Raw genomic sequence first — 18,951 nt, 5'->3', positions numbered from 1 at the left:
TAATGGTACAGTGGTCATTTACATGCAAGTACAAAGAAAGCTCTGTATAACTCATTTTCTAGGTAACGATATCATTTTTTGCAAAAACCTTAATTTGCAGTAAATCCAAGAGGCACCACCATCACCAGTCAAATCACAAAGTTGGTAAAGATGTTATAAAATAGCCACTCAAATATCAGTCAAACCAACCCTATTCGCCAGGGTGATTTTTTTTTTTTGTATTTTGTATTTTAATTTTTGATATAATGATTAAATGATTAATGCACACATCTATATTGTGATTACAATGTAAAGTAGAACTAAAATAATTTCAAAGGTAAGTGTAAAATATGTGTCTCAAGTTTTATATCAAGAAATATTCAAATAATGATGTACAGTTTTTAAAATTTCATGAATTTTGTCTCAAAATTAAATGAGTGTTGAAATATTTACAGAGTAACTAATAAGAGTGTTTCATTATAAATGTGTGAATTTATGTAATGAAGCCCCTCTGAAACACTATTCCAACCATATTACCTGTTATAATGCCAAAATTCTTTGGGACGGGTGGTGGCATTATATCTGGGCTAGACTATTAGGTAAAAAAAAATGTCAATTTATTTTTCCATATAAATTAACAAATTTCTCAACAGGTACACCAACTGGTAGAGAAGGTGCATTTTCGAAATAGACTTGCAATGCGTTATGATGAACAACTTTGGGTTCTTTAGAAATTACAAAATACTGTGTTGATGAATTGGGTTTTCCATGTTTTAACTGGAAAATATATACAAATACTTATTCAAAAGCCAGGTTTGGGAAATATAGACAGGTACTAACAATATTTCTTTGAGGTAAGTTTTAGTATGTGGGAAGGGGTAATTTTCTGTGGAGTTTTGTCTAACGTATTTCTAAAGAACCTTCGAATAAAAATGCACTTTTAAAGGAAAATTATAGTCAATAAATTTTATGCAAAAAGGAAAGTAGAGACATTTTCAAAAAAGCACTATTTTTGATTTTTACTTCTTGAATCTAGAGATACGAGGTGAGAATATTATCCTGGATGTAAAAATTGGAGAATAATCGAGAATATTCATTTTTCTTTTAAATAATTTAAATTTTTTTACTAATTTTGTTTATATTGTGAAATATAAATCAGTTTTCTTCTCCCGAAACATTTACAACAAAACAATTTTTGGTATAATCACCCCCAATGACAACTTTTAGTTCTAGAATATTCTCAGATCATGATGAGAGGTTTTAAAAGTTTAGTTATATGAAGATTTCAGAAACCTTTAGATTAAAACCTTAAAAAATTATTTTAAAATTAGATAAATTTTCAGAAATAAGTTCACAACAAAAGAAATTAAATCAAAGTTGATTGATAAAGGAAGCTATTCTTATACAACCACTTTCATTCTAAGAAGATACAGAACTGTTGTTTTCTTCCAAAGTTTTTATCAAAACTTTGGCCCTAATTGATACTTGGAAATAATGAATTATAAGTATAAACTTGTCTATTCGAGTGCAAGTCTTTAATGATTTGGCCTTTTTTTAATATAACATTGAGAAAAAATATAGCAACGTGGGTCAATTCTGTTTATAATACATCGGCGTTAGTGTGGTGCTGGGGAACTATCTTACAGGGAAGATGGGTTTCGTAGGACGGAACTCAATGACGTCACGAATCTCGGGGTCAGGCCTTCTGCTTTAGAAGGTATTGACTAGGGGATGTCGGATTTTTAGCCGCTAGTTTTATTTTGTCTGTGCTCGCCTGCTTCAACTGGATTATACTGCTTTCTTTGTCTGCTAGGGCTTTAATCCTGCTTAGTGAAATAATATTGCCATGCTTCCGGTTGTGGTGAAAACAGACTTGATATTTTCAGTCCGGGGGCAGGGTCCCCCCTTTAACGGCCGGAGGAGCGAAGCCGTTTGCGGGCCACAGGCCTGCGCCGAACAAAGTTCAGCCTACAGGTGTAGTCTGATCAAGTATTCGGAAACGGTTTTTTTTGCGTATATATTACATATATACAGTGGCGTAGCGAAATATTATAAGGCGCCTTATTCTGTTCCTCATATAGGCGCAATTAAAAAAATTAAGTATACAAAGAAACCTGTTAAAATTTCAATAAAAACTTCATTTGCTCACGTTTTGTTTTCGTGTTTATTTTTTACACAAATCTTCTAACTGAAAATAAAAATGTAAATAATAGTTTATAGGGTAAACTACAAGGTATATATATATATGCGGAACGAAAAACCCTATATAAAAAAATTGAACTTGTCACGACAGTGAAAAAAAATATATTTATGGGTTTCTAGAACTATTGTAATATTGTTTTTGTCATGGGATGCTTATGCAACAGTTTTGCACTCATAAGTGAAGCTGAAAAAGTTTGATTAAAACCTATATGATCCACTTCCTCTGAGTTTTGACGCGAATTTTTGCGTAAGAGCAAAAGTCATAATCAGAATTTTTTCCACCTTTTTTTCATCTTTGGAAAGTGCTCAATTACTTTGAATATCAAGCTCATTGGTTAATTTCCTTTCTATTCACAGCGAAGCCAATCCCGCTAATCTTTCTTCTCTTTCATGGTCGATCTTAATTTATAATTATAATCTTAATTTTTGTAATAACCAGCTGAATGATCTTTCTGTAGAAGAGCTGCTGATTGGCAAAGTTAGATAAAGAGAGATAGATGGCTTTTTCTCAACCCAGGATATCAAGGAAACATTTTATTTTCTGGATATTATGCTGAGGTGAACTCGGAAACAAGTTGACAAGTCATCTTGTCTCCGCCGGGACGGAAATGTTTCCTTGATATCCTGGGCTGAGAAAAAGCCATCTATCTCTCTAAACCGTCCCACCTGGGGGCCAATTCCTGAAGTTAAGAAAGGCTACTAATGTCTTCAGTGCCTCACGCCACAGTGCGTGAAATAAGGAAGGCAGGGTCGTGTCTCCAGTGATATGGTATGTAGATGGTAGCATGCTTGCCCGGTATGCAAGAGGGCTTGCGTTCGTGTGCCAGCGGAGACAAGATGACTTTTCTTTCCGAGTTCACCTCAGCATAATATCCAAAAAAGTTACATAAAGTCTGTACAATTTTTCCATATTTAGAGAAAGTGCGTTCATTCCATGTGTAATCATGAATTTTAGCATTGTGCTGATATTCAATGCTTTTATGTCATCCGACATATCTTTGCAGAGGTTTTTAAATGAATGAAATTCCTTCACCAGTTCCCCAAGTTGTCACCTGACGCCAATAAAAACGGTTTTGGGAAGTCATAAAATGTCTCAAACATGGCGTGATAAATTGGTCATTACGTCCATTTTGGAAACGTAAAAAAATGACCATCTGCAAATAGTTTGACTTTCAGAAGATAGATGGCGCTATTCGAAGAGACGGTGGGGGGGGGGAAAGTTATACTTCCGGGCGCAGGTCGGAATGGAACCCAGTCTTTTCGAAGGTTATCCCTACGTATCTTACGCCATGCCTCTACCCATCGCGCTACTGCAGCAATGACCACCTGGTGTTATTTTATGAAAACTTTAAAAGTATTGATTAGGTATATAACAATTACCGTTAAGTAATCTCTTGCAAGATTAGCCGATGGCAGTTATTTTTTCGGTTTCTTTTATTATTTTTATCCTTGAAAAATATAGTAATATGATTATAAATATAATTATTTGCGTTATTTATAATTATCGAGAAAAAAAATTCAAAAAATTTCATTATTTTAGTTCAATATACACGTCAAAGAATTCGTTCCATCTTTTTCAATTATAGACAGCATTCAGATTTTCTGATCTTCCGTAAAAAACATGATATGGATGCAATTATAATTTAACGCGTTGATAAATTTATATGAACAATTTCTCATTGAAAAGTTTTACATTTCCATTCAAACAAAATCACAATTAAAAGTACTTCATTTATCTTGTGACAACCAGTAACGAATAGGCCTAGAGTAATTTTGAAACACCCTCTGCAGGTTCCTTAACAAACATTTTGGATAATTTTGATATTTTCATCCGGAACAGAATTTTTCAGTTCGAAAGAAATTTGTGATTTTTATGACGCAAAATCATTTACGCCATTTAATATTACGTCATTTCATGACCTTCGTGGCTAATGAAGGTCATGAAATGACCTGATATTTCATTAAGGTCATCAAGTATCACGTCATTTCCTGACCTTTATTAATTAAATGACCTCATTAAATGACTTTGAAATGACGTGATTAATTTTTGACTCACGTCATTCAGAGAAAATGACAAAATTATCACGTCATATTTCACGTCAGGCGACTACTTGGGTCGTCTTTATCTAAGACATCATCGTATTCTTTAGCCAAAACAGCAATTTTTTCGTGCGCGTCGTCTTCAAAAAAGTGGATCAGCACTGCTGGCATCACTGTGGTATTTATGCCCCCCCCCCCAAGCCAGGGCCGATACTAGGAGGGAGCAGGCGGGTCAGGTGTGCCGGACAAGAGGAGGATCAAATTTCACACCAACACCTCGAACATTACAAAGGGGCGTGCTTGGCCCATCTGACCAAGTATCTAGTTACGGCCCCTATAAAACGAACAGAAGTTTCTGGAAGAAGTTATAAGATTTGTGACAACCACAGTCAGGGCCACAACTGGGGGGGGGGGGCAGGCGGGGCTCTCATAATTAGCGCCCTGGCGCTAATTTTGCAAATGCACCGCTATTCCGCGATTTCAGCCAATCACGTCTCTTCTTGGTTTACGATAATTCCCACTATTTAATATCGTACGATCTGTTGTGTTTTCAGTCACAAGGTGGCTTCGTTATGTAATTACTGGAATGTATTCTGAAAGATTAACACTGTATGCCAAACAAATTTGTTCATTTCAATTCGCGTAAGGGAAGAATTAAAATTCTGTGGTTAATGGTAGCGAGTGATGATGATGATGATGAAGGTGGTAATAAATTTCGAAAAAAAAATTTTTCACTAAAGGTATAATAATAAAGCTTTTGGTTATAAATAGTTTTAGGAACTTTTCCGTCCGCCAAATTAGTGTAGGTGATATTGTATCGGACTATGAGCCTGTAGACCAACGTTCGAACCCAGTTCGCGGAGCTCATCCATTGTTTTTTAACTCCTCGTCCGAAAATGATTTAAACATTTCAATTGTTTTTGCTGATGCAATACATTTTACAATATATTTTGCGGACTCTTAGAATACAAGTACCGTAAATCAGTTAAATATTATAACAAGAAGCATGCAGAAGAAATTAGGACCAATAATGTTGTAAAAAACGTAGTTGTCTTTTAGTGTCTTTTCTTTTCCTAAGTTCCGATTTTTAAATACAACTACGAATATACAAATACAACGCCACAACAGGCAAAATGCCCAACGAGGTGGCCGAGAAAAAGATGCCCATAAAAATATGGATTTCATATATTAAAAAAATACAGCAACCCAATTAAAAATGCAATTAACAAAAATTATAAACAATATATACACATGATAAAATATTATACAATGCCCATAAAGAATACTTATGGTTGTCTTATTCTAAGTATGGATAGCTTCTCGATTTACCCCTTCCTGTTTATCGTATTTCTTTTTAAATGTGTCAATTGTGTTGCAATTTACTACCTCTGGAGGTAAGCTGTTCCATTTATTAACAACCCTATTAGATAAAAATTCCCTGCGACACCATAACCTCGCATTGTCCCTCACCAATCGATACTGGTGTCCCCTTCTAAAAGCAGTCGATTGGCGGAGTACAAAAAGTTCATGGTCCATCCTATCCAACCCATTGAAAATTTTGAACCCTTCGATCATATCTCCTCGACACCTGCGTTCATCGTGTATACATATTAAAAAAATGAAGTCTCTCTTCATAACTCAAGCCCCGTATGCCAATAAGGACATGCTTAGCTCTTCTCTGCACCCCTTCAACCAAGTCTATGTCCTTCTGTAGGTATGGTCTCCAAAACCTTACAGCATACTCCAGTCCAGGACGAACTAAAGCCAGGTTTTCCTAGGAGCAGGTTTTCTATGGTGCACGCAGCGTGAAAACGCTGATTGGTCAAAAAACCTGAATTTCAGGGTTTTATCCAATCATCGTTTTCGCGCTGCACCCGGTGCTGAAATTCTACTTCTAGGAAAACCCGGCTTAAGCCTCGAAAAAGCGGAAGAATGACTTCAGGAGAACACGAAGAGACCTTTTTGAAAATGAGACCAAGCATTCTATTCGCTTTTTCGACCACCGCTGAACAATGTTCAGAAAACCTAAGCCGCTCGTCAATTACGTTATAGCTGTTTACGACTAATTAACCATGCATAATATATATATATGTATATTTTTTTATACGATAATTTTTCTGTTTATTTTTAGTCGATTTGCTATCGAAAAATGCATTGTTAAATTGGAGAAATATTTTACTAAAATTTGAAACGATTTTCGTGATCTGCGCCTTTAGCTTTTCGAATATTTCTGTTTGTACTGAATTCATAATGTATTTATATTTTGCCGAATCTTAAAACTTTGGTATATAATAAATCAATTAAGTATTGTAACAAAAAATATGTAGAAAAAATTATCTAGACCAATAATAATGATCTAAAAAAATGTAATTCCTTTTAGCATATCAGTAGTATACGCAGCGGTATACCGCGCTTTTTTGGCACGCTCCATCTCCGGGGACCCTCCGTCTCTAGGTATTTACTGAGATATAGTATGATATGGTCTTCCCTACTCCGAGGACCCTCCGTCTCTGTGTTTATATGTTTATCCCCACTTTCGGTATCTCGAGCGAAATCTCTCTATTATCTCGAGTTTTTGTCTATTCATAGTTATTTTATTATTTATGTTTCAACTATTACTTTTTATTTCATTCACTTGAAATTTTTTATACATTTCTATTAAAAGTTTTTAAAAGTTTAAAAAGTTTTAAAAATATGTTTTAACGTACTTAATTTTTTATACATTTATTTTTGTTATATTAGATTCAAGATTATTTTTACCGACTTTTTTTAATGTTTTTTTTATTTGAAATTTTTCACTTTAATACATTTTTCAATTTCTATACAAAGTTTTTCAATTCAACTCTTTAAACAAATACTTTTAAACTGATTCTTTTTTCTATATATTTGTAATATATTAATTCAATATTGTTATTTACTTAATGTTTTCTTCATTTCTTTAATACTTCTTATATTACTTTTACGAAATTATATGATACATATAAAAAATAAGAGAATGCATGCAAAAAACCCACAAGACAGGAAACAAATCTATAGCAAAAATAATTTATTCATGAAATAGGAGCGTATATACATATGGGAGATAGGGGATTTTCCCCTATTGTGGAAACATTATCAATATCCGTAGGGTAACGTGGAGAAGTCATCCTTCAATATTCTTTTGTCGTAGACAAGGCCATACTTCTTCTCTTCAACTCTAGTGAGAATTCGTCTTCTTTTAACCTCTCTGGTTATCTTATATTCGTCTCGAATGACGACTTTTGCGGTGAAGTCCAGGGATTGAACCAGGGCATTCATCGTGTCGTAATTGAGGATTTTTGAATTCCTATAGTTCAGTGTGAAACCGCGAATCTTACAAAACACTCGTCCATCCGACCTTCTATATGCATAGTTTTTTGCTCCACCTATAAAATTTACGAAAATAGAATAAAAACGTTGACAAATATCAGTTTTCCCTATGGAAAAAAATATTAATGACACTTCATTCAAATGAGAACCTTTTTTTTTTATGGATTAAATATTAATTTTTTTAAAAAGGGTATTACCTGATACAAAGTCAGTAATCGTATGTCCATCAAGTTCATCTGTGAACTGTCCAAGAAAATCACCAAGTGGCGGGTCGTTGGCCCCGTTACTGGCATAGATTATTCTGAAATTTAAAAAATAAAAATCAATAAGTAAATGATTGCTAATGAAATTAAACAGTTTCATCAAAATTTTTATAATATGTTAGCAACTTACGAGTCTGTATCAAAATACAACAAGGCATCTCCTAGCTTCTCCATCTCCGAGTATAACTTTAGCCGAGCCCACGCTGTTGTGAATGTAGCGAGAAAAATATTTGTCCTATCTGTTTGGGGTGTGCAATCAGTCTTGTACTGCCAATGAACAGCTGCTATGTTTTCGGTTGGTAGATACAAGTCCTTAACCTGCAAAAGTTTTTGGTTTAATGAATGAGTATTTGAATTTTTTAACTAGTTAAAATTATAACTCTGAATGTTTTATAAAACTATGAAGAATAATCTAAAAAACATATTTACCTCTATCGCAGTATCATTCATCATCTTATAAAAATCGGATGTTTTGGTTACATACGTCAATTGGGTCTTGTTTTCTTGCATTCCCCAGCGACCCCAGAAGCTAAGAAAAAAACCGTTAGTTTACCAGTGATTCTATATGATCATGAAAAAAAAGAGAAAAACATCGTGACTTTTATCAAACCATGTATGATAAAGTTAAAAGTTACCTATTTAGACATAACTTTGCCACCTGGCGTCGACCTGGATTAACCTGGATGTTTTTGGGATCTAGTTCTATGTCCTCGACTTGCTTATACTGGTTAATGTATGCGGTTTTCTCCTCGTTTGTCACACAGTTAGTCGGCCAACCAGAGGATTCCTGTTTGATCTTGAGGAAAGCATTGATGTAGGGGGCGAATAGACCCTCCTGCGATTGCTCAAAATGGTAAACCTGGAAAAAACAATTTACGGATTGAAAACAATATCACATTATATGGATTAACGTTAAAAACTACAAAAAAAAAAAGTGATGAATAAAACAATTACCTCGTATATCTTCTTCACAATGTAGCCTTTTTCAATGGCCTTTTTGATCTCTTCAGAAACCCATGTACCTGTGAGACTCCTCTCTTCATCATTGTGCTGACATTCTTTAGATAATGTTTCAACACACGAACGACATAGGGGAAAAGTCAGTTTTCCATTAGACCTAGAAAAAAAAACATTTTTTTAATAAATGAGTAAATAAATATTTAGAAAAAACACTCAAATAATAATAATTTAGAGGGGAAAAAACACGCTCTATTTACCTGTATGGGAGAACGAGTAGGTATAAACCTCTGGGTGCTAAAACCTTGCACTTTACTATACCGAAATATGATGATAGGTCATCGAAATCTTCTGTGACAATCCGTGGATGTCCGACCGGATATCTGGAATGGAAAAAACCATCGATAATCTTTTTTTTTTAATCAATACATTAAAATTTATTTATAAAAAAATAATTAAAGTACACTCACTTGCAGTACTTATTGACCCACGGGTACAAAGACGTGAAGTCAATATATTTTGCAGTGCCTTGATAGAAGAGCTTGGTAGCATTGGTCCTTCCACCATAGAATGCGTCTCTGGGTTCTAACCTACCAACAAAGTTGAAGTCCGTCAAGAAATTTTTCAAATCTGTGTCCGTTTTTTTCTGGGCACTGAAATCGTGCTCCCATATAATTTCAAGATTGAAACCCCCTTGTCGTAACTTTTTTTCTTTCTCTATGGTCTTTTTGTGGAGTTCCCACATATAATTTTGTGTGGTAGGATTCATCATGTCTTTCTCGAAACATTGAGGACACCCATGCCAATAGCAACCTTAAAAGATATAAAAAACAATAATTAGTGAAAATAGTTCAGAAAATAAACTAAGAAATGTAGTAAAACAAAAAGTAACTTAAATGTCGCTTACCATGAAACAAAAATATAGTGTTTGTTTCGACACAGAATCCGTCCACGCTGAGTCCGAGAATTCGTTTTTCTCCTGTTCCGTTTCTTGAATGATTTATTTTCATGCCATTTTTGTGATTGAGATATGATAACCATTCAACGCCTAGTCTGCTGCTGTTCGTTTGGTTGACATAGCCTGATACAGGCACCATTCCAATTGACCCCTCATCAATGTATTTAGACCTATAGGTCGCCATACAGGCCGAGGCAATGGTCAGATATTGGAAGGGGTCAACACCCGTTAATTCCAAGAACTCATCTCGAAACTTCAAACAACATCGTCGAAGAATATCAACGTCTGACCTAAAAGAAATTAGAAAAATAAAAATATTCATTATAGCTTTGGAAAACGATAAAGAAATAAATCATATGCAGCACAAAAAAAACTTACTTGCAGTATTCGTACATTTCGTCTCGGAAGACGAATTTTTCACATTTTCTCTTTTCATACCAGACGTCAAATTTTGCTTTGATGTCGACAGCGTAACCTTCAGGATTATAGAACCTTTTGTCGGGAAGCGCTTCATCATAGTCCTGATTTTCTGGTCGGTTGAAGAGATGGGGGAAGAACCCTTTCTTCAACTCTTCAAAACCAAAAGTCTTTGGAAATTTGGATAAGGCCATGGGGAGAAAGTTGAGACTGTCTATAATTCGAATATTTAGACTGTCCAGACGCAAAGCCATGATCTTGGAGCCGCAAGGTACAACAGATGGCTTGATTCCTTGCTCCAAGAGATATCTATAAAAAAAGCATGTAAAAAAAATTTAACATTAAAAAAACCACATAAAATGCATGCATGTATATAAACATTGAACTAAATATACATATATATATGAGAATGATATATCTAAAAATTAGAGGTTTGACAAAAAAACTTACTTGAGCAAAAATTGACCATCGAACCCCTTCATGTTGTGTGCGATGGCTGTAAATCCCTTATGTTCCTTGCAAAAGAGCCAGATGCAGAAATCAACGATGGCGTTGTAGCCACGAAAAACGAACTCCGTTCCATCTGAATATTGTGCCATAGCAAAGTTGATAATATGTTCGCCGGAAGATTGGTCTGTTTCAAAATCGAAGAAGATGAGTTTTTTCGATGGAGACTTTGGATTCTTCTTCTTGAGGGAGCACAGATGACTTTCATCGAGATAGAAAACTTGACAATTATTGCAATATTTTTCCCCACAGACGTGCTCACCACGGGGTCGCTCTTGTTCTACGAGAAATTTTTTGCAAGATTGACATTCATAAAATTGCTGACAGTAACTGGCATTCTTGCCCCCAAAGTTCTTATGCCTAGCAAAACAACCATCTGATCTACAAATTCTATGGCAGTCTTTGCAGTGTTGAGCGTGAGTGGTGATGCAAGACTCGTCGAAGCAGGTGTTACATCTCGTAGCACATTTATGGTACTGGACATGGTCGTAGGCCTTATCGCAATCCGGACAGTAGAAATTAGTGCCGTGGAAACCCTTGGGAGATGTAATCAGATCATAATGTCCATTGTGAAGCAACAAAAATATTTTTTTGTCCTTCCTGGATGTCTTGAATACAACCTGTAAAAATATATAATAGTATCGATATATTAGCTTTACGTAGTTTTGGCTTAAACATAAGTAAAAAAAAAATTATAGTCATTCGATAGTTAAAACCAATACCTTATAAAATTCCTCCAAGGACTTGACAATTATCTGAACGTCTAGAACTGTGGCAAACTTTTCGATTGCATCAAACCCACAGGGACCTATAGGAACATCGGCTTTTTGATACAGGTCCAGGGCCATCTTTTTCTGTATGTTTCTTCTTGCGTCTTTTATGCTAGAAAGTTTAGGATGTTTCTCAACTATGGCGTTTCCTACGATGATCGCGCGTGCGCAGCACAACCCGTCTTCAGGAATACATATAACTGATTTCTTTGCTAATCTATCTGTTGTGATGTTAGTGATCTTTCTTCTTGGAATTCCACCTCCTCGCGGTAGTCGGACTGTGATGACGTCAAATCTCAGGGAAGGATCGTTTAGTGGGATGGAATTCTTGCTTTGCAACACTTTCATTATAACTGCCAGAAATGATTCTATCGTGAGCGAGGCCTTAGGAACAAGACCTGTTGATATAGGCTTTTCAAAATTATCGGAAAGCATTATAATTCTGGAAAAAAATATATTCAAATCAAAAATAATCAATTTTTCAAAAGTAAAATCAACTATTCAAATAAAAAATAATTCCTCAAATTATTCTGAATACTTTAATAAATATTTACCGAATTCTGTCATCTGAATGTAGTCCACGTGTTGTTTCGTCTATCAACTGCGATAATAAGGCTCGCAAAAAATCCACTGCTACTATTATCAGGGTTGATGGGTCTGTCAAATGTTCGGTCTTTATTCGAGCAGTAAACGTAACCTGGTCCGCGTTGAACCGAAGGTTTTTCTTACGGGACTGTTCATGTAATTCGTATGGTTTTTTGACCTACAGAACAAAGCGAAAATATGATATCAAAGCAACAAATAGAATAAAATCACAACATACAAGAAAATACAATAATTCAAAAAAAAAAATCTTATGTAATCATCTTTGAATGTCCCTTCTAATCCAATCTGATTTGTAGCTTCCTATAACACAGATACAAATATTAAATAAATGGCTTTTTTTTTTTTAAACAATATTATCGAAAACAACAGCATTGAATTTTTAAAAATAATATTGTACTGCCATACCTTTTCTACATGCTCCATATCGATATCATCAGGAAATGGATCAATCACAGATTCAATATCAAAATTGTCCTGTAGGAAGAAAAATACAAATTTAAAATGGATGTCCCCCTTAAGGCATTTTTTAAAAAAAAATACCTTTTCATCGACAGACTAGCTAAAAACATAGATATGAACTTACATATTGATCTTCCATCGTAGTCAGAGTCTAAAGATTTCGAGAGATGTTGTTACTCCGAATGAAAAAAAACGAATACGATCTTCTAATCGCGCAGTTTATTATATTGGGTCCGATCGCCAACACCAATAATTACACAAATTTAACGCGCCAAACAGCAATCACAACTGATTGACTGAAGTCATTGTACTGCGCGTTAGGAACCAAAGAGCTATACATACATTACTACTGTTAGTAACAATCAACTGACGAGCTGGGATGAACAATTCTTTCTTTTCCAATTTATTATTCATTTTTTAATAAAACGTCTTCTATATATCAGAAATTCTTTCAGAAATATGCGTATTTAAAGTAAGAAACGGCGATTTAGAGTTTTTCAGTATCTTCAATATATGTCAATAAAATAATATAGATGGCAGTTTAAGGGACACTATCATGGCAAGAGTGACCCCCCCCCCTTCTTCCCTCCCTGTTGTTGGTCGGAAGTTTTGTTCGCCGCTAGGGGCGCTGATTGCGAAATGGCGGGAAAACTCCCGACCAACAACAGGGAGGGAAGAAGGGGGGGGGGTCACTCTTGCCATGATAGTGTCCCTTAAACTGCCATCTATATTATTTTATTATAATATAGATGGCTATAATATAATAAACTGCGCGATTAGAAGATCGTATTCGTTTTTTTTCATTCGGAGTAACAACATCTCTCGAAATCTTTAGACTCTGACTACGATGGAAGATCAATATGTAAGTTCATATCTATGTTTTTAGCTAGTCTGTCGATGAAAAGGTATTTTTTTTTAAAAAATGCCTTAAGGGGGACATCCATTTTAAATTTGTATTTTTCTTCCTACAGGACAATTTTGATATTGAATCTGTGATTGATCCATTTCCTGATGATATCGATATGGAGCATGTAGAAAAGGTATGGCAGTACAATATTATTTTTAAAAATTCAATGCTGTTGTTTTCGATAATATTGTTTAAAAAAAAAAAAGCCATTTATTTAATATTTGTATCTGTGTTATAGGAAGCTACAAATCAGATTGGATTAGAAGGGACATTCAAAGATGATTACATAAGATTTTTTTTTTTGAATTATTGTATTTTCTTGTATGTTGTGATTTTATTCTATTTGTTGCTTTGATATCATATTTTCGCTTTGTTCTGTAGGTCAAAAAACCATACGAATTACATGAACAGTCCCGTAAGAAAAACCTTCGGTTCAACGCGGACCAGGTTACGTTTACTGCTCGAATAAAGACCGAACATTTGACAGACCCATCAACCCTGATAATAGTAGCAGTGGATTTTTTGCGAGCCTTATCATCGCAGTTGATAGACGAAACAACACGTGGACTACATTCAGATGACAGAATTCGGTAAATATTTATTAAAGTATTCAGAATAATTTGAGGAATTATTTTTTATTTGAATAGTTGATTTTACTTTTGAAAAATTGATTATTTTTGATTTGAATATATTTTTTTCCAGAATTATAATGCTTTCCGATAATTTTGAAAAGCCTATATCAACAGGTCTTGTTCCTAAGGCCTCGCTCACGATAGAATCATTTCTGGCAGTTATAATGAAAGTGTTGCAAAGCAAGAATTCCATCCCACTAAACGATCCTTCCCTGAGATTTGACGTCATCACAGTCCGACTACCGCGAGGAGGTGGAATTCCAAGAAGAAAGATCACTAACATCACAACAGATAGATTAGCAAAGAAATCAGTTATATGTATTCCTGAAGACGGGTTGTGCTGCGCACGCGCGATCATCGTAGGAAACGCCATAGTTGAGAAACATCCTAAACTTTCTAGCATAAAAGACGCAAGAAGAAACATACAGAAAAAGATGGCCCTGGACCTGTATCAAAAAGCCGATGTTCCTATAGGTCCCTGTGGGTTTGATGCAATCGAAAAGTTTGCCACAGTTCTAGACGTTCAGATAATTGTCAAGTCCTTGGAGGAATTTTATAAGGTATTGGTTTTAACTATCGAATGACTATAATTTTTTTTTTACTTATGTTTAAGCCAAAACTACGTAAAGCTAATATATCGATACTATTATATATTTTTACAGGTTGTATTCAAGACATCCAGGAAGGACAAAAAAATATTTTTGTTGCTTCACAATGGACATTATGATCTGATTACATCTCCCAAGGGTTTCCACGGCACTAATTTCTACTGTCCGGATTGCGATAAGGCCTACGACCATGTCCAGTACCATAAATGTGCTACGAGATGTAACACCTGCTTCGACGAGTCTTGCATCACCACTCACGCTCAACACTGCAAAGACTGCCATAGAATTTGTAGATCAGATGGTTGTTTTGCTAGGCATAAGAACTTTGGGGGCAAGAATGCCAGTTACTGTCAGCAATTTTATGAATGTCAATCTTGCAAAAAATTTCTCGTAGAACAAGAGCGACCCCGTGGTGAGCACGTCTGTGGGGAAAAATATTGCAATAATTGTCAAGTTTTCTATCTCGATGAAAGTCATCTGTGCTCCCTCAAGAAGAAGAATCCAAAGTCTCCATCGAAAAAACTCATCTTCTTCGATTTTGAAACAGACCAATCTTCCGGCGAACATATTATCAACTTTGCTATGGCACAATATTCAGATGGAACGGAGTTCGTTTTTCGTGGCTACAACGCCATCGTTGATTTCTGCATCTGGCTCTTTTGCAAGGAACATAAGGGATTTACAGCCATCGCACACAACATGAAGGGGTTCGATGGTCAATTTTTGCTCAAGTAAGTTTTTTTGTCAAACCTCTAATTTTTAGATATATCATTCTCATATATATATGTATATTTAGTTCAATGTTTATATACATGCATGCATTTTATGTGGTTTTTTTAATGTTAAATTTTTTTTACATGCTTTTTTTATAGATATCTCTTGGAGCAAGGAATCAAGCCATCTGTTGTACCTTGCGGCTCCAAGATCATGGCTTTGCGTCTGGACAGTCTAAATATTCGAATTATAGACAGTCTCAACTTTCTCCCCATGGCCTTATCCAAATTTCCAAAGACTTTTGGTTTTGAAGAGTTGAAGAAAGGGTTCTTCCCCCATCTCTTCAACCGACCAGAAAATCAGGACTATGATGAAGCGCTTCCCGACAAAAGGTTCTATAATCCTGAAGGTTACGCTGTCGACATCAAAGCAAAATTTGACGTCTGGTATGAAAAGAGAAAATGTGAAAAATTCGTCTTCCGAGACGAAATGTACGAATACTGCAAGTAAGTTTTTTTTGTGCTGCATATGATTTATTTCTTTATCGTTTTCCAAAGCTATAATGAATATTTTTATTTTTCTAATTTCTTTTAGGTCAGACGTTGATATTCTTCGACGATGTTGTTTGAAGTTTCGAGATGAGTTCTTGGAATTAACGGGTGTTGACCCCTTCCAATATCTGACCATTGCCTCGGCCTGTATGGCGACCTATAGGTCTAAATACATTGATGAGGGGTCAATTGGAATGGTGCCTGTATCAGGCTATGTCAACCAAACGAACAGCAGCAGACTAGGCGTTGAATGGTTATCATATCTCAATCACAAAAATGGCATGAAAATAAATCATTCAAGAAACGGAACAGGAGAAAAACGAATTCTCGGACTCAGCGTGGACGGATTCTGTGTCGAAACAAACACTATATTTTTGTTTCATGGTAAGCGACATTTAAGTTACTTTTTGTTTTACTACATTTCTTAGTTTATTTTCTGAACTATTTTCACTAATTATTGTTTTTTATATCTTTTAAGGTTGCTATTGGCATGGGTGTCCTCAATGTTTCGAGAAAGACATGATGAATCCTACCACACAAAATTATATGTGGGAACTCCACAAAAAGACCATAGAGAAAGAAAAAAAGTTACGACAAGGGGGTTTCAATCTTGAAATTATATGGGAGCACGATTTCAGTGCCCAGAAAAAAACGGACACAGATTTGAAAAATTTCTTGACGGACTTCAACTTTGTTGGTAGGTTAGAACCCAGAGACGCATTCTATGGTGGAAGGACCAATGCTACCAAGCTCTTCTATCAAGGCACTGCAAAATATATTGACTTCACGTCTTTGTACCCGTGGGTCAATAAGTACTGCAAGTGAGTGTACTTTAATTATTTTTTTATAAATAAATTTTAATGTATTGATTAAAAAAAAAAGATTATCGATGGTTTTTTCCATTCCAGATATCCGGTCGGACATCCACGGATTGTCACAGAAGATTTCGATGACCTATCATCATATTTCGGTATAGTAAAGTGCAAGGTTTTAGCACCCAGAGGTTTATACCTACCCGTTCTCCCATACAGGTAAATAGAGCGTGTTTTTTCCCCTCTAAATTATTATTATTTGAGTGTTTTTTCTAAATATTTATTTACTCATTTATTAAAAAAATGTTTTTTTTTCTAGGTCTAATGGAAAACTGACTTTTCCCCTATGTCGTTCGTGTGTTGAAACATTATCTAAAGAATGTCAGCACAATGATGAAGAGAGGAGTCTCACAGGTACATGGGTTTCTGAAGAGATCAAAAAGGCCATTGAAAAAGGCTACATTGTGAAGAAGATATACGAGGTAATTGTTTTATTCATCACTTTTTTTTTTGTAGTTTTTAACGTTAATCCATATAATGTGATATTGTTTTCAATCCGTAAATTGTTTTTTCCAGGTTTACCATTTTGAGCAATCGCAGGAGGGTCTATTCGCCCCCTACATCAATGCTTTCCTCAAGATCAAACAGGAATCCTCTGGTTGGCCGACTAACTGTGTGACAAACGAGGAGAAAACCGCATACATTAACCAGTATAAGCAAGTCGAGGACATAGAACTAGATCCCAAAAACATCCAGGTTAATCCAGGTCGACGCCAGGTGGCAAAGTTATGTCTAAATAGGTAACTTTTAACTTTATCATACATGGTTTGATAAAAGTCACGATGTTTTTCTCTTTTTTTTCATGATCATATAGAATCACTGGTAAACTAACGGTTTTTTTCTTAGCTTCTGGGGTCGCTGGGGAATGCAAGAAAACAAGACCCAATTGACGTATGTAACCAAAACATCCGATTTTTATAAGATGATGAATGATACTGCGATAGAGGTAAATATGTTTTTTAGATTATTCTTCATAGTTTTATAAAACATTCAGAGTTATAATTTTAACTAGTTAAAAAATTCAAATACTCATTCATTAAACCAAAAACTTTTGCAGGTTAAGGACTTGTATCTACCAACCGAAAACATAGCAGCTGTTCATTGGCAGTACAAGACTGATTGCACACCCCAAACAGATAGGACAAATATTTTTCTCGCTACATTCACAACAGCGTGGGCTCGGCTAAAGTTATACTCGGAGATGGAGAAGCTAGGAGATGCCTTGTTGTATTTTGATACAGACTCGTAAGTTGCTAACATATTATAAAAATTTTGATGAAACTGTTTAATTTCATTAGCAATCATTTACTTATTGATTTTTATTTTTTAAATTTCAGAGTAATCTATGCCAGTAACGGGGCCAACGACCCGCCACTTGGTGATTTTCTTGGACAGTTCACAGATGAACTTGATGGACATACGATTACTGACTTTGTATCAGGTAATACCCTTTTTAAAAAAATTAATATTTAATCCATAAAAAAAAAAGGTTCTCATTTGAATGAAGTGTCATTAATATTTTTTTCCATAGGGAAAACTGATATTTGTCAACGTTTTTATTCTATTTTCGTAAATTTTATAGGTGGAGCAAAAAACTATGCATATAGAAGGTCGGATGGACGAGTGTTTTGTAAGATTCGCGGTTTCACACTGAACTATAGGAATTCAAAAATCCTCAATTACGACACGATGAATGCCCTGGTTCAATCCCTGGACTTCACCGCAAAAGTCGTCATTCGAGACGAATATAAGATAACCAGAGAGGTTAAAAGAAGACGAATTCTCACTAGAGTTGAAGAGAAGAAGTATGGCCTTGTCTACGACAAAAGAATATTGAAGGATGACTTCTCCACGTTACCCTACGGATATTGATAATGTTTCCACAATAGGGGAAAATCCCCTATCTCCCATATGTATATACGCTCCTATTTCATGAATAAATTATTTTTGCTATAGATTTGTTTCCTGTCTTGTGGGTTTTTTGCATGCATTCTCTTATTTTTTATATGTATCATATAATTTCGTAAAAGTAATATAAGAAGTATTAAAGAAATGAAGAAAACATTAAGTAAATAACAATATTGAATTAATATATTACAAATATATAGAAAAAAGAATCAGTTTAAAAGTATTTGTTTAAAGAGTTGAATTGAAAAACTTT

At 35.0% G+C, this 18,951-nt stretch overlaps 3 protein-coding genes across 3 annotated transcripts; 2 read left to right on the top strand and 1 right to left on the bottom strand.

Moving 5' to 3' along the window:
• Positions 1–7,252: 7,252 nt before the first annotated feature.
• Positions 7,253–12,974, bottom strand: LOC149074657 (uncharacterized). Its single transcript, XM_089247092.1, has 14 exons — positions 12,453–12,974; positions 11,996–12,204; positions 11,394–11,883; positions 10,615–11,291; positions 10,126–10,473; positions 9,697–10,037; positions 9,260–9,602; positions 9,050–9,172; positions 8,787–8,949; positions 8,468–8,691; positions 8,262–8,361; positions 7,963–8,150; positions 7,767–7,870; positions 7,253–7,625 (listed from the first exon to the last, which is right to left on the bottom strand). The coding sequence occupies exons 1-14, from the start codon at positions 12,468–12,470 to the stop codon at positions 7,336–7,338; spliced, it is 3,618 nt and encodes a 1,205-aa protein (XP_089103218.1). The 5' UTR covers positions 12,471–12,974; the 3' UTR covers positions 7,253–7,335.
• Positions 12,975–13,963: 989 nt separating this feature from the next.
• Positions 13,964–18,078, top strand: LOC149074656 (uncharacterized). The gene is made up of 11 exons (XM_089247091.1): positions 13,964–14,003; positions 14,116–14,605; positions 14,708–15,384; positions 15,526–15,873; positions 15,962–16,302; positions 16,397–16,739; positions 16,827–16,949; positions 17,050–17,212; positions 17,307–17,530; positions 17,637–17,736; positions 17,848–18,078. The coding sequence occupies exons 2-11, from the start codon at positions 14,123–14,125 to the stop codon at positions 18,037–18,039; spliced, it is 2,994 nt and encodes a 997-aa protein (XP_089103217.1). The 5' UTR covers positions 13,964–14,003; positions 14,116–14,122; the 3' UTR covers positions 18,040–18,078.
• LOC149074655 (uncharacterized) lies at positions 18,066–18,745 on the top strand. Its single transcript, XM_089247368.1, has 3 exons — positions 18,066–18,073; positions 18,128–18,231; positions 18,373–18,745. The coding sequence occupies exons 1-3, from the start codon at positions 18,066–18,068 to the stop codon at positions 18,660–18,662; spliced, it is 402 nt and encodes a 133-aa protein (XP_089103494.1). The 3' UTR covers positions 18,663–18,745.
• The last annotated feature ends 206 nt before the right edge of the window (positions 18,746–18,951 follow it).

This window comes from Pholcus phalangioides, unplaced genomic scaffold (assembly GCF_987345545.1).
Source record: "Pholcus phalangioides strain wild (caught in Gottingen) unplaced genomic scaffold, Ppha-v1.0 ptg000017l_1, whole genome shotgun sequence".
Classification (NCBI taxonomy): Eukaryota; Metazoa; Arthropoda; class Arachnida; order Araneae; family Pholcidae; genus Pholcus; species Pholcus phalangioides.
Note: the sequence above shows the minus strand (reverse complement) of the source record. Positions and strands in the feature narration are given on the sequence as shown.